A 14479-nucleotide genomic window follows, 5' to 3' on the forward strand; every position below is an offset into this window, starting at 1 on the left:
AAAAATAAACCTCTTATGTCAAAGCCGGGAAGGAAGTATAAATACGAAGCGCTCGGCAGCCCACTCGGTGCTTCCCGGGGTGGGGAGGAGGCAGGAGGCGGCTGCGCGGGGACGACGTGCGGGGCAGGGGCGGAGGACGGGCGCACGCGGCCCGGGGCGCCAGTTTGCTCGCGCTCTGCTCGGCGGGCGGGCGCGGGAGGAGCGGCTTGCGCCAGCCAGAGGGGCCGCTCGGGGACTGCCGTCGCCGCCGCCAGGCCCCCGCTGGCCCAGTCGGCCAGCGAGCTGATTGATTTGCTTTTTCCTGGAGAGAGCGGCCGGGCTGCGCTCGCGCCGCCAGCACCTGCCCGCGTCGGGCCGCCTTCTTCCCTCTCCTGCGCCGCTGCCGGAGCCCCCATGCCCCGCGCCGCCCCCCGGTGGCCGCCGCTCCTGCTGCTGCTGCTGCTGCTGCTGCCGCCGCCGCCGCTGGCCCGCGGCGCCCCGGCCCGGCCCGGCGCCCGGGGGCAGGCCTCGGAGCTGGTGGAGCCCACGCGGTTGCCGGGCAGCGCGGGCGAGCTCACGTTCCACCTGTCCGCCTTCGGCAAGGGCTTCGTGCTGCGCCTGGCGCCGGACGCCAGCTTCCTAGCGCCCAATTTCAAGATCGAGCGCCTCGGGGGCTCCGGCGGGGCGGCCGGGGGCGAGCGGGAGCTGCGCGACTGCTTCTTCTCCGGCACGGTGAATGGGGAGCCCGAGTCGCTGGCGGCCGTCAGCCTGTGCCGCGGGCTGAGCGGCTCCTTCCTGCTGGACGGCGAGGAGTTCACCATCCAGCCGCAGGGAGCGGGGGGCTCCCTGCACCAGCCTCACCGCCTGCAGCGCTGGGGGCCCGGGCCGCGCCGCGGGACCCCCGGGCTCGCTGCCGCCGCCTCTGAAGCCCACCCCCTCCCTGGAGGACCCGAGTGGGAGGTGAAGGGAGAGGGTCAGAGGCAGGAGAAAGGAGACGAGGAGCAGGAGAAGGAAGAGGAGGAGGAGGAGGAGGAGGAAACGGAGGAGGAGGAGGAGGAGGAGGAGGAGGGCAAAGAGGATGCAGAAGGCGCCAGCGAGCAGCCACCACCCCTGGGGGCCACGAGTCGGACCAAGCGTTTTGTGTCTGAGGCTCGCTTCGTGGAAACGCTGCTGGTGGCCGATGCGTCCATGGCTGCCTTCTATGGAGCCGACCTGCAGGTAGGATTCGCTTTGCCTGGAGGCCCCCAGTCACCTCCTAGAGCCTCCAAAATCTTCCCTTTCCAGTTCCTCTGAGAAAACCCTTCACATCCCTCATCCTTCCAAGACCGACCCCAAACAAGGTTCTTTCCTTTCTGAGTAGGTGCAGGAACTCTTTTCTTAGCCTCTGACCCCTGGGCTACCTGTTGCCCTCCCCCATCCCCCGTCCTTTCTAATTTAGAGTGGAGGTCCTGGCGCCTCCTCCTCTGCTACTCACCTTCACCCCTCGCATCCTGAATCTCCTTCAGCACTTGGCAAACTGAACTAAAAGTGGGTTTTCAAGCACAACAGCTCCCCCACCCCCCAACCCAGGCACCTGCCTCTCCCAACAGAGATGAAAATTGGACATTTTGGAAGAGCATCCACCCCACCCTCCATTTCCCAGCCCTCTACTGGCTCCAGACCTGACAGGTTCCCAAGGAAAGTCAGCTGGGTTGGAAAGATGTGGCTGTTTCATTCCCTTCGTGTACAGAACTGAGGTTGCCATAAGTAAAAGACATTGTTTGGAGGGAGTTGAACCTGGAAGGGGGCTGCCCAACTTCTGTGTACCCAGCTGGTTCTGATCAAGGGGCGTGGACTACCTTGCCAACCTGGCACTCAGCCCCGGGCAGAACTTCGCAGTGCCAGCATCAGCACAAGAAGGGAGGGGAACAGAATTTCTGCCTGGGGGTTAGCCTGGGAGACAAGCTTCAGTGGAAAAGGGAGGGGAGAAAGCAGTGGGGATATGAACTCTTTCAGTGAATGCTCCTTGTGGAGCCAGAACTCTCCTTGGTCCACCCCAGCTGCTCCCAGCCCAGACACAGCTCTCTACTGAGCTTGGCTGGGCAGGAACATGGAGTTCAGGGGACAGCTCCTGTAGCCAGACCACGTCTAACTAGATTCAGAGGTGGTGCAGACTCAGCAAGAGGTATCTGTGTCACCCTGTGTCCCAACACCTCCCCCAAGCACCAGGTGAAGTACAAGGGTTCCAGGAGAGGGCCGTACTTTCTCTTCCCCTGAGGAGCACAAAACCAGGGGCGTGCTAGGTAGAGAAGACCTGCCCTCCCAGCGGTCATAGATCCCTGCAGCAGGGATCCTGGCCACTGCCGCAATTTAGTTGATACTTTTTCAGTAATGGCAATCTTGGCCAGTGATCCTATTCTAGGATCAGCCCATGCCCAACTGTTGGGGGCACCGAGTGCTTCAGCATCACCTGTGCCGAACAGTCTAGATGATGCACCCCATCTTTCTCACTCTGCAATCACGGGGAAATGCATCTAGATGGAAGGATGGGAAGAGATAGGGGTGAGTGGCCCATGTGGCTGCTTCTCTGGTTACTGTAGAAGCAGGCTCCTTTGCACACTGTTGTAGTATTCACTTCTGCCACGTGCTGGTAAGGCAGCTTTGAGCCATCGGTGTGGTCTTTCCAATGGGCTTTAGGTCTATGATGACTGCATATCTGCTTCCCTGCCCACCCTGAAAGCAAAAGGAGGCACCAGCCAACTCCCCTGACTCCTTTCCTCAAGCAAGTCCTCAAAAGGGTGGTTAATGGGGCTTCTCCCATCACAGGTTAGGGCCACCACACCTGGCTATTAGGGAGCTCTACCAGAGAAAGGCTGAAAGTACAATCATTGCAAACCCTGAGCTGAGGTGCTGAGCCACTCCCCATGCATGGACCAGTTTCTGACATCTGTCTGAGAACCAGGAGGTAGGAAAGACAAGAGCACAAGGAAGCATCAGATAAAGTAATTACTTTTCAGGCTTCAGAGCCAACATGTTTTCCCTACTGTCTTCCTACCATCTCACTCAGCCCATCACCTAGTAACTTAAGATACTGAGTATTTACCTCAAGGATATACTTGGCTGGGCTGGGCTGGGTCTGCCTCGGGTTCTCTTCACAGAGGCACCCAGGAACACTTCTACCCTTACAGATTTCTGACCGGATGACCCAGTACATGCTTGTCCCATCCCCTCTCCCTCCCCATATGCTGTTTCTGGACCACCCACAGACACACACCTTGCACCCAGCCAGCCTCCATGGGTCAGAAAAGCATATCAGAATAGGCATCAGGCACCTGTATAGGCTGAGGGCCTCTCCCTAGGGGATCTGCTTCCAGGTCTTACACCTGAAGGAAAAGTCCTGTCTCAGCTGTACCAACTCCGTCACCTCCCCTTTGGTCTCATTATGTCACAGCCCACTTACACCCCTGCCTGCTGTCACCACGCTGGGGTGGGGCAGGGGCTGAGGCACAGCTGCTTCTGTGACCTCCCACTGACCCCTCTGCTTTGACTGCTTACCAGCTGTGGAGATGCCACAGGATAGACTTGAACTTCTCAGCTCAATCCCCTGGACTTCCTAAACATGTCCATGAGCTCAGCTAAGACAAGAATGAATGTCATGTTCTAGTTCCCCAAGACCTTGCCTGCCCAGATCCATATCCCCAAAATAGAATCCAGTTCTTTATAAGTAACTCTCCGAGGCATCTCCTAGAGACTTCATTTGCACAGATGGAAGGCACTTTGGGGTATCTTAGCAGGCAGTGGTGTAAGGTAAGGATGAAGGAATTTTACCCCCTTGAGGACTTGCATTTCCTCATCTGTGAGGCCAGACACCTAGACTAGGTCATCAGTGCTAATGTAAGCATCAGTGAGGCCACTTTTCATGATGAGTCTTCTAGAAAATTCAGCACTATGTGGGGAAACCATGCTCTGAGTGCGTTCAATTTGCATAATGGTTTGTATGCATCACCTCAGCGGAAATACCTGTGAGGGAGGCAGAGGAAAAAGGTTCAGCTCACAGGGAATCTGTGACTTTCTCAAGGTCACACAACTAGTAAGCAGCAGGTCTGGGTCACAATCCAAGTGTCCTGAACCTGAGTGCAGTGCTCTTTTTCTCTTGTGCCATGAGGTTGCGTTAGCATGAGAAGGGTGTGTGGCTCTGTGGCCCTACACTTGTCCATATTGTGGGAATAGGTCATTGAATCCAGCAGTCCAAAGATGCCCAGCCAAAGTGGGAGGCCCTATCCTGGGAAGAAACCACCTCAAGGCCAAGGGAAAGAATTAGCCATGCTAGAAGCTGGTCACACTGTTAAGCGACAATGAAGTTTTCCAGAACTCTGTACACTTGAGTTCACTTAATCCCTTGACAGAAGGGCCCCCCCTCCACCTCCCACCTTCTTATCTGGTTTCAGAGTTAATGAGCTCAGACAAAGGGGGCTTTCTGAAAGCAGGGACCACCTCGGAAGAGGCCATTAACTCTGTCTGCATCCGGCTGCTGCTGATTGTTCCCTGGATGAATCTGGAGCAGGAACGCAGTGAGGGGCAGGCTGAGCCGTGCCCCACACTCAGTCTGAGAAATCCATCCTGCCGGTGGATCAGCTGCCAGCTGAGCTCTGAATTCTTTGCTTAGCAGGGAGAGTCCTAGAAGTGGTAATCATCATCCCCAGAGAAGACCAGAGGACTCCCAAGATGTCAGGCTACCAGCAAGGGATTTCAGGAAAGGGTTAAGTCCTAGCGATTCCATCTCCCCTTTACCCATATCCTCTGGGAAAATGTCTCCCACAAGCCCACATATCCCAGTGTGTCCAGCACAATCCCCACTTAGGCCTGTTCTGGCATAATTATTAGTAGCATCATCTTCACTCTCAAAAGTGTCCTGGTTTGGATAAAAACAGAAGCAGACACACACCCCCACTGGCTCTATATCCCCCATGAGGATGGGGGAAAGACAAGTGTTACGTCCCAGGTGAATTATGTTCTCCTTCCAAGAGGAGTCTCTTCCAAGAATGATCAACAATACACAGTTTTTCCCAAAGAAAATTCCTTGATATTCAAAGGTCTTTGATTTGCCACTTCTGCCTCCCCAGGTGTAGACAATGCCAGGGGTAAGCTTGCTTGCTGGCTTGATCTGGGTTTGTTTTGGCTATGCTGTCGCTGTCCTTGCAGCATCCAGGATAGGCAGCAGTGTGGTGAGTAAAAGCATATGCTTCGAAGGATAATCAAAATGAGTGTCCTTGAGTAAGCTACCAATTTCTCTGGGCCTCGATTTCTTCGCCAGCAAAATAGGAACGGTTATACCAATGTCCTAGCATTGTCTTGAGGATACAAGACAATATAGAGAGCACCTGACCCAGTGCCCAGCACATAGTAGGTGCTCAACAAAGAGGAATTAATACCAGAGTTGCCTTCGGTGATGACATTTGTCAGAGGAGGAGGGTAGTGTGGTCATACACCTTCATAGCCAGCCCACTGCTGTGTTGGCTCCGCTGTCCCATGCAGCAGGGAGGCCTTCCTTTCCAGCTTGCTCAGCTCAGAGTGTTTAAGCTTGACTCACTGTGGTTCCAGTAAGTGCGTATACCTTTGGAGAGGGACATTGCCCCTTGCTGGTTTTTTTAATGTTTTATTTATTTTCGAGAGACAGAGAGAGAGAGAGAGAGAGCACTAGTGGGGAGGGGAGCAGAGAGAGTGAGACACAGAATCGGAAACAGGTTCCAGGCTCTGAGCTGTCAGCACAGAGCCGAACACAGGGCTCTAACTCACAAACTGCAAATCATGACCTGAGCCGAAGTGGGAAGCTTAACTGACTGAGCCACCCAGGTGCCCCGCCCCTTGCTGCTTTGAGAATGAGGAGCGATGAAGGACATCAGTGCAGGACCCTCTCTCTTCTCCAATTGCTTCTTTACTCTCTTTGGCCTCTCCCCCACCTCCTCGGCAGTCTGGGGCCCTAGGGAGACCCCCAGTAGGAAAAGTATGGCACTGGTTGCTGAGCTCAGAGTGTTTCCATGTTGCTGTGCTCCCCTGCCTTGCCTCTCCCAGGTGTGCAGCAAGGAAGCGGTGGGACCCACAGTGTGAAGAGCAAGTGAGCCAAGCCTAAGAATGACAGAGCAGAAGAAGCCGCTGGAAATGCATTTGGCCCAGGCCCAGCCTTCTCCTGGACTCCCACTGCACTTGGCTTTGGCTGCCATGGGAGCTCTGGGGGAGGAATCTCCTTGTTTGTAGTGCTAAGAATCAGTGCTATGTCTCAGCCTAGCTGGCTCGGGCATTTCTTTCTCTTTTTCAGGTCCTAGGGGCACTAGTGGAGGAGACTCCCTAGAAAATGCCCCGCCTTTTCCCAGTGAGAATTAAGGGCATGAGGTCCCCAGGTCATTCAAGAGCAGGGATGTTGGACCAGCCCTGGCCAGGCTGGTCATGGGCTCCCACTTACCTGACATGGTTGCTGGAGGTCATCTGCTGTGCTGGGGCCCCCACACCACCAGGGGCACCATCTTGTTCACATTCTTTAGCAAGTAGCCCACACTTGTGTGGTGCACAGAGAGGTATATATGGACACCAGGTGGTGGAGTGAGCCATCTGACCTTCTCCTTCACTGGCTCCTGAGCCCTCCCTCTGTGGGACTGTAAGTCGGGTCTAGCCTTTTGCCTAGGGTACCGACTGAGAATCGGAGGCTCACAGACTGACAGCCAACCCCACCTCCCCAGGTCCTTGCCCCTAGGTAACTGCAAGAGGCACTGCAAACGTCAGGCTTTCCTGCCATAGTTTCTTAGAGGAGCTAGCAGTGGGGATAGCAGTGCCTCCCATCTCCAGAAGCTCAGCAAGACAAGAGAGAAGGGGAGGACCAGGATTTGGGATTTTAACAGACACACTGAACCACATAGTTCTTGTAGCTCTCTATAAGAATTTGTAGCAATGGAAATTATCTTCTGAAATAGCAACCAGAAGGACATCCAAATGCTCTCAAGTCTAATCCACTGCCTTGAAAAAAAAAAAAAAATGGCTCTCAAGCCTGCTCAGCCCTACAGTTATTTAGTATCTGGAGAAGATGCTGTGAGCTCCCTGAACTGCAAAGGAGGAGCCTCCCTGAAAATCTTAGTTTCGGGAAGCCTCCGCTGATGCCTCAGCCCCTCCTTTGTACACAAATGTACACCCCTGTGCCTTTGGTTTTCCCTGGGGACATGGCTGGTGCATGGTCCCCACTCAGCTGCATTGCCCGAGAGCCCCAGTCTGATCTGGTCAGCTTGGGAACACAGATCCTTCTTAAACCTCAAGCCTTCCGGGACCAATGCTGAGCAGCTGGCATCTTGTGTTAACGCCTTTTTTGTAAGACATCATCTCCCCAATTTTGAGATTGTGAAATTGGGACTCAAAAGGAAGAAATCTTGTAAAGAGAGTTGCAGGTTGCCTCTGAAGAAACCCTAGGGCTTGGTCCCTGGCCCATCAGATTTGACCCTTCCTAGGGCAAGAGCGCAGGAGACTCTGCCCCCTGGAAACAGGGAAGCCTGGCCAGGAAGCAGCCTCAGCGAGCTCCCATTCCTCAGCCCTCACCCCCAGTTGCATAATGATGTGATTGCTTTTTTTCCCTCAGGAATCCAGCTCCAGGAGCAAGTGCCAAGTTTCAGCTTTGCTGATAAGATGTTTACATCAGCCTAAACATAGCTGGAGTGCTTGACACGCTAAGGAGCCTGCCAACCCCTGTTTGTAGGGCTTACAAAATACCTGGCTCGTTGCCTGCGAGGTGAACAGACAGATCCCATTCACAAATAATGGGATTCGTCTGGAACTCCCACACATGGCCTCAACCGACAGAGCCTTTCACCTCTGTCCCTCTTTAGCCTTTCACCCTCCTCTCCCTTCCTTCCACTCCTACCTTCCAGACCACAGGAAAGAAAAAAAGAAAGGCTTATGGGAGACAGTGCCCTAGGAAACAGGGAGCAGGGCACATGAATGGCAGGCTCAGCTGGCCACACTCCTGGCTGAAAGCACGCGTGCCTTTTCCCCCTTTTCTTCTGCACAATAGTCCAAGAGGACTCACTTCTAGAGGTCCCTGAAGCAGGAGAGTGAGCTCCATCTGGCTGCTTCCAAAGCCTTGGGAACAACCCAGGGGTAGGACAGAGGCCAAGCAATGATGTGGACTCCTTCAGCTGGCCTGGGCAGAACTGGAGGCAGGTGTGATCCTAAGCGCCTGGGTTTCATTAGGTCCACTGACTTCTCTCAAGGCCCTGGCAGAAGGGAATAGACCTTCTGGGATTGTCTAGAAACCAGCAGTCAAGCACTGGGAAACTTAACGCAAAGGGTGTAGACCTCAGAGACAGACGTGCTTGGGCTGGTGTCCCAGCTTTAAGAGCTGTGTGACCTTAGGCAGCTTGTTTGACTTGTGTGAACCTCTACTCCCTAATTCGTAAAATGGGGGTGACAGCGTCTACCGCACAGAGTTAGCATGAGCATCGAGTAAGGTGTGGGTCTGGTGACTGGTGCAGGCTGGCTACTGTTAGTAGTGATTATCGGAGCAATCTGCGGGCTAACAGTGCCCATCCTGAAGAGTAGAAGTTACCCAACAGGCACCAGGAAAATGCTCAACTAGATTCTAAGGGGCACATTCTACTAACCTCGAACACTCAAACAATTGCTTCTGGGCTGAGAACAGAGAGGGGATGGGGGTGGCTGGCACAGAGGCGGTTGATGTCAACGTTAAGGTAGAATAATCAGTGCGGTCCAATAGGACTTTCTGTGATGATGGAAATGTTCTGTCTGCTGAGTTTAATACAGAAGCCCTGAGCCATAGATGGCTACTGATGTGCTTGAACTGTAGCCAGTGTGACAGAGGAACTGTTACTTTAATTTTATTGCATTTAAACTTTAGATTTACGGAGTCACCTGCGGCTGGTCAAGATGTTAAATGCACAAGTTTTGGAACCAGGCCATCTGGGTTCAAATGCTGGCAGTATACTCATTAGCTTTGTGTTCTGGGGGTCAGTTACTGAGCCTCAATTTTCTTACAGGTAAAATGAAGGAATATAACGCCAGGGCCTCAGGGGTTCTGTGAGTCTTCAGCAACATGCCGCAAATCCAACGCTCAGCACAGAGCCTGGCACACAGGACGCATATCAAGGGGTGGTGGCAGTGGGCAGGCAACAGGCCAGGAGATGTAACCCTCCCCTCGACCTGCCCCCTTCTTCCCAACAGAACCATGTCCTGACACTAATGTCTGTGGCAGCCCGAATCTACAAGCACCCCAGCATTAGAAACTCCATCAACCTGATGGTGGTAAAAGTGCTGATCGTGGAAGATGAAAAGTGGGGCCCAGAAGTGTCTGATAACGGTGGCCTTACCCTGCGTAACTTCTGCAACTGGCAGCGACGTTTCAACCAGCCCAGCGACCGGCACCCGGAACACTTTGACACAGCCATTCTGCTCACCAGACAGGTTTGTGGGCTGGCTCCAGAAACCCCAGGGAGGAAGGGAGGCGGGATGGGCGGATCAAAAGGGAGGGCCACTAAGGCCTGCCCAAACATGGGAAATGTCTCCCTGCTGGCCCCAGCTGGACGCCAGGAGCCTCATGTGCCGAACAACGACGAGGGGGAGGTCATGAGGACAAGTGTGAGGTATTTGCAGGGGAAGGACAGGAATCTTGCAAGGGCCCTTTTCCAAAAGTTTGTGACCAGCTGTCTGCTGAGGTCATAACAAGAGGAAATGTGCTCACACTGCCCAGTAAGAGATCGGGAGTTGGAACGAAGAGAGGAGAGCCATCTGCAGTGGTTGTTAAACACAGAGGCAGCTAACCGGAGATTTGGTAACCTCCAAACCAGGAGGCAGGCCTGCCCTCCTATCTGGTAAATTGAAACAGAGCTTCCCAAAGGCTGAAGACTCTAATAACATGTATCAGGCGCTCTTGATGTCTTCAGTCCTCACAGCAGCCCCACAAAGCCCCGTTTCACAACTGAGGAAACTGAGGCACAGATCGGCCACACAGTGGTAACACTCATAGTCAAGCCTACACAGTCTTGCTGCAGGTCAGTACTCATAACCCCTGTGCTACCCTGCCTTCCAAAACAAGCTGGCCCCAGGACACACCAACACAGAAAAAGAAATGGGTTTCCTCACAGGAGTGGCCTTTGTGAAGAAACAGGGCCTTTGGCTTAAAAAATTTTCCTTCAACTAAGGAAGAGCAGAACCAGGAAGATGTTCTGTTCGATGTCTGTTCTCATGCCCTCTCTCTCTCTGCCAAGCAGAACTTTTGTGGGAAGGAGGGGATGTGTGACACCCTGGGTGTGGCGGACATTGGCACAATCTGTGACCCTAACAAGAGCTGCTCCGTGATCGAGGATGAGGGGCTCCAGGCAGCCTACACTCTGGCCCACGAGCTAGGTAAGACTTGCCATGCCACGTCTACTGTACTGTGTCAGAGGGATCTGCCTCTTCCAAATCCAGGCCAGCCCAGGGTCTAAGGAGTGCAGATCTCACACACGGCCAGGTTCTACCCAGAATTAGGACAGACTGATTATATGCAAATAGGTACTGTGCTTTCTCCATTGCCACCCTGAGCATGAGGCCATAATATTAAAATAGGGTCTTGGACCATCAGCAGAGGTCACCAGCAAAATGCCAAATGAAACAAATGCTCAGGTCGAGTTGCGATGCTTTGCCAGAGCTAAGTGGTAAGAACTCTGGGAAGATCCATTGGCACTGCATAAGCAAGCAAATCATTGAGGTGCATGTGAATTTAGGACAGGCTGAGGCAGAAAACAAAGGGAAATCAATGTTCCTCAGTATTCTGAGAAAGCTTCCCGAGAGAGAAAAGCCCAGAGTGAAGGCTGAAACAAAAATCTTTAAGGAACAGGGGCATGGCTGTTCCCATGAGGAGCCAGTGACTGGTTAGCCCTTGAGATGCCTTCTTCTGTCAGCAGAGGGTAACTGTCTTACAAGAGGGGGGTGGGTTGGTGCTGGGCCTTGTGAGGAGCCCTCAGGGAGGGGCAGGGTGGAGTGGAGGGCAGTGGAGGCCAGTTAGGGTGGACTTCAGGTCTCTCTTTACCCCAGGGCACGTCCTCAGCATGCCCCACGACGACTCCAAGCCCTGTGCACGGCTCTTTGGGCCCATGGGCAAACACCACATGATGGCACCCCTCTTCGTCCACCTAAACAAGACGCTGCCCTGGTCTCCCTGCAGTGCCATGTACCTCACGGAGCTCCTGGACGGCGGGCACGGTAGGTGTCCCTCCAGCTTCTCCCTGCTTCTTTCTGGCCAGCTGCTGGTGGTTGAGGTCTGCCCAGCCCACCTCCTGGATTGCTAGATTGCCGTTGGCACCTGCGCTGTTTCTGGCTGAGCTCCTTCACAAAGCATCAGAGACGTTTAGGATAGAAGACACCAGAGATGTGTTCCTCACCCAACCTCCCGTGCTATGGCAGGCTAACCATCCTCACAAGGCATGCTCTTCTTTGCCCTATCTTCTAGCGGCCAGTGTGTTGGGCTAATTTAGATGATTAGTCACAGAGCAGGTAGAATTAGTCTGAGAAGGTTTACCTGGAAGAGGTGGGCTTGAACAGAGCTCGAAGGGATGGAAGAATGTAGTACAGAGGAGAGAATAGAGCATCCGGACTGGAGACATAGATCATGCGGCAGCTTAGAAATGGCAAAGAGGCAGGGAATGAGTGGTGTGAGAGCAAGGGCAAGGGGGATGGGGGAGAGGGGTGGCCTGGTCGAAACAGTTTGACTTATTGGGCAAAGCACTGAAAACATAATTTATTTGTGGTTGTTCTCATTGAAGAAGATAGGGACACCTACGATACAAAAATAGTAGATTATCCAAACACCAATTCTTTGACTTTATTTTGCATGCCATGGTTTTTGAGAGCACATTTACATCCCCAATTATATGTGATGTAAATTAGTATGTCAGCTAGCTGGCCTTCCCTAGGTGAACACTGAATGTATTCAACATGTTCTGGATGACAACAAAAAAAATTCAATCCTAGTAAAATGTTTACTACTGATAGTCAAAAATGGGATAGGCTCATATAGATGATTGAGTGTTGACAGTTTTTAGCTTGTCAAATAAACTACGATGGCTGGGCCTTCAACCCCAGCAATAATGTGGGAGTGTAATGTGGGAGGCTACGGAGAGCTGAGAGCGGGAAACTCCTGCTTCTCATTCTTGTTCTTCTGCTTTCCTCCATTTCTCAGGAGACTGTCTCCTGGATGCTCCCACCTCAGCCCTGCCCCTCCCGACAGACCTCCCAGGCCGCAGGGCCCTGTATGAGCTGGACCAACAGTGCAAGCAGATCTTTGGGCTGGGTTTCCGCCACTGCCCCAACACCTCTGCGCAGGACATCTGCACCCAGCTGTGGTGCCACATGGATGGTGCTGAGCCCCTTTGCCACACGAAGAACGGCAGCCTGCCATGGGCTGATGGAACGCCCTGTGGGCCTGGGCACCTCTGCTGGGATGGCAGCTGTCTGCCTGAGGAGGAAGTGGACAGGCCCAAGGTGAGGGACAGCCACTTGGGGGTGTGGAAGGAGAGGGAGGGGGAGGCTGTTTTCAAGGAGGAAACCACACTTGAGGGCCATGAACTGAGACACTTTGGGCTAGGCTGCAACCATGACCTCTAAGTAAAATCACTCATCTTTTAGCAAACAAAGCAAAGCATATTTACCCAAACTCAAGAGGAACTCTTCGAGGCTGTACTCTCGAATGACAGATGGTGGCAGATGGATGACACCACCAGTGCTCAGGGCATTTTGGGAACTCCCCCTTGGTAATTGCTTTGGGGTTGACTTGAAGGCTTGTGAGGATTGGTGATAGGTATGAAGCATTCCAGCACAAAGGCCAGAACTTCACCATTCAATAGAGGGAGGCCATCATGAATTCCATTACAAACAGATAGAGTGATAACAGAAGAGGAACATTCGAGAACTGAGGGAAAGGTATCCATATCCTTCCTGTGTCTGAGCTGCATTCATAATCAGAGGTCAGGAGAATGAGATTAATTGTGAGAATTCCATAATCAAGAGGGGAGAAGGAATCAAAGCTGTTTCTGACCAGGCAGAGAAAACTTGGCCTGGGACAGAGTAAACTTACAAGAAAAACCAAGGCTATGCCAGCAAGAGTTTTTAAATGATTCACTTCTTTGCCCTGCTTTTAATACTTCCAAACCGTGAGGCTGATCACATTTCTCTTACTGCGAGTCACGGAGCCTGCCTATGAAACAGCATCCGCTGAGTTTTGCAGCCTGGTCCCGGTCCAGCACTGAATCACCGGGGTGGCCTAAGCACTCTCTGTCCAGAGGACTATCCTCAGTGGCATGTCCTTTGCACTGAGGCTCAGGAGTGGGCTCAGGCCAGGTAAGCCACACTCTATCTAAGCTCGAACCAGGGCAGGATTCACGGATTCATCCTCAGCCACTTGTCCTCCCCATTCAAACACTAAGCTTCTCTTCTAGGTACTGACCCCCACCCCCATCCCCCATAGCATGTGCTTCACGAATTACTGAGGAGAGGGGAGGGGGTCTGTCCAACGTTCCCCAGCACCAGAGCCAAACTCAATGCAGGGAGACTTTGACAAGGAATGATCATGGGATGATGTTTACCATCTATTTTTAAGGACAGAAAACAGTTCATAAAACACTATATGACAGAATCAAAAGTATGTAAAGTAAAAACATCGCATCTTTATTATTATCCAGAGCAAAAGTACAAGGAGTTATCAATGAAAATTACATCAGTGGTTTTATTTGGGCAGTGGTATTTTTTTTTTTAATTTTTTAAATTAATGTTTATTTTTTTAAAGAGAGAGAGAGCAGGGGAGAGGCAGAGAGAGAAGGAGACACAGAATCCGAAGCAGGCTCCAGGCTCTGAGCTGTCAGCACAGAGCCCAACGCAGGGCTCAAACTGAACGAACCAAGAAATCATGACCTGACCCAAAGTGGGACACTTAACCAACTAAGCCACCCAGGCGCCCTGGGTAGTGTTTGTTTTTTTTTTTTTTTTTAAGTGTTATTTTCTCTTTTATACTTTTCTGGGTTTTTCTTTTTTTACATAAGTAAATAATACTTTTGTCATTTTAAAAAATTATTTTGCTTTTGAAAACTCTATGAACCTATCAAGGGCAACGCTCTGTTCTCCCAGGTTGATTGTAAAGATAGAAGCAACTCTATTTCCCGGACATTATCCTACCACTGGAACTGGTAGCTGGTAGACAGATAGCAACAGTTCCCAGCAATTATTACTTTAAACCAGGACTTCTCAACCTCGGCCCTAGAGACATTTGGAGCTGCATAAGTCTTGGTTGGGGGGTGGAAGGGGAGGATGTCTTCGCCATTGTTAGATGTTCATTGTTGGATATTTAGCAGCACCCCATCCTCTATCCACTAGAGGCCAGCAGCATATGCCCTCCCCAGTTGTGACAACTAAAATGTCTTCAAACATTGCCAAATGTCTCCAGAGGATAAAATTGGCCCAGATGGAGAACTGCTGCATTAGACACAACCTTATTCCC

At 52.3% G+C, this 14479-nt stretch overlaps 1 protein-coding gene across 2 annotated transcripts in view; it reads left to right on the top strand.

The window, feature by feature from the left end:
- The window catches only part of ADAMTS8 (ADAM metallopeptidase with thrombospondin type 1 motif 8), a 21137-nt gene continuing 6658 nt past the window's right edge, over nt 1-14479 (top strand). Inside the window, exons 1-5 of one of the 2 annotated variants that reach the window (XM_027036927.2) lie at nt 1-1197; nt 9175-9414; nt 10221-10356; nt 11026-11193; nt 12170-12471. In XM_027036927.2, coding sequence (XP_026892728.1) covers nt 16-1197; nt 9175-9414; nt 10221-10356; nt 11026-11193; nt 12170-12471 — 2028 coding nt within the window. In that variant the 5' untranslated portion in view covers nt 1-15. The remainder of the gene's footprint in view (nt 1198-9174; nt 9415-10220; nt 10357-11025; nt 11194-12169; nt 12472-14479) is intronic. The other variant, XM_053203857.1, reaches the window with a different exon arrangement.

Source organism: Acinonyx jubatus, chromosome D1 (assembly GCF_027475565.1).
Source record: "Acinonyx jubatus isolate Ajub_Pintada_27869175 chromosome D1, VMU_Ajub_asm_v1.0, whole genome shotgun sequence".
Classification (NCBI taxonomy): domain Eukaryota; kingdom Metazoa; phylum Chordata; class Mammalia; order Carnivora; family Felidae; genus Acinonyx; species Acinonyx jubatus.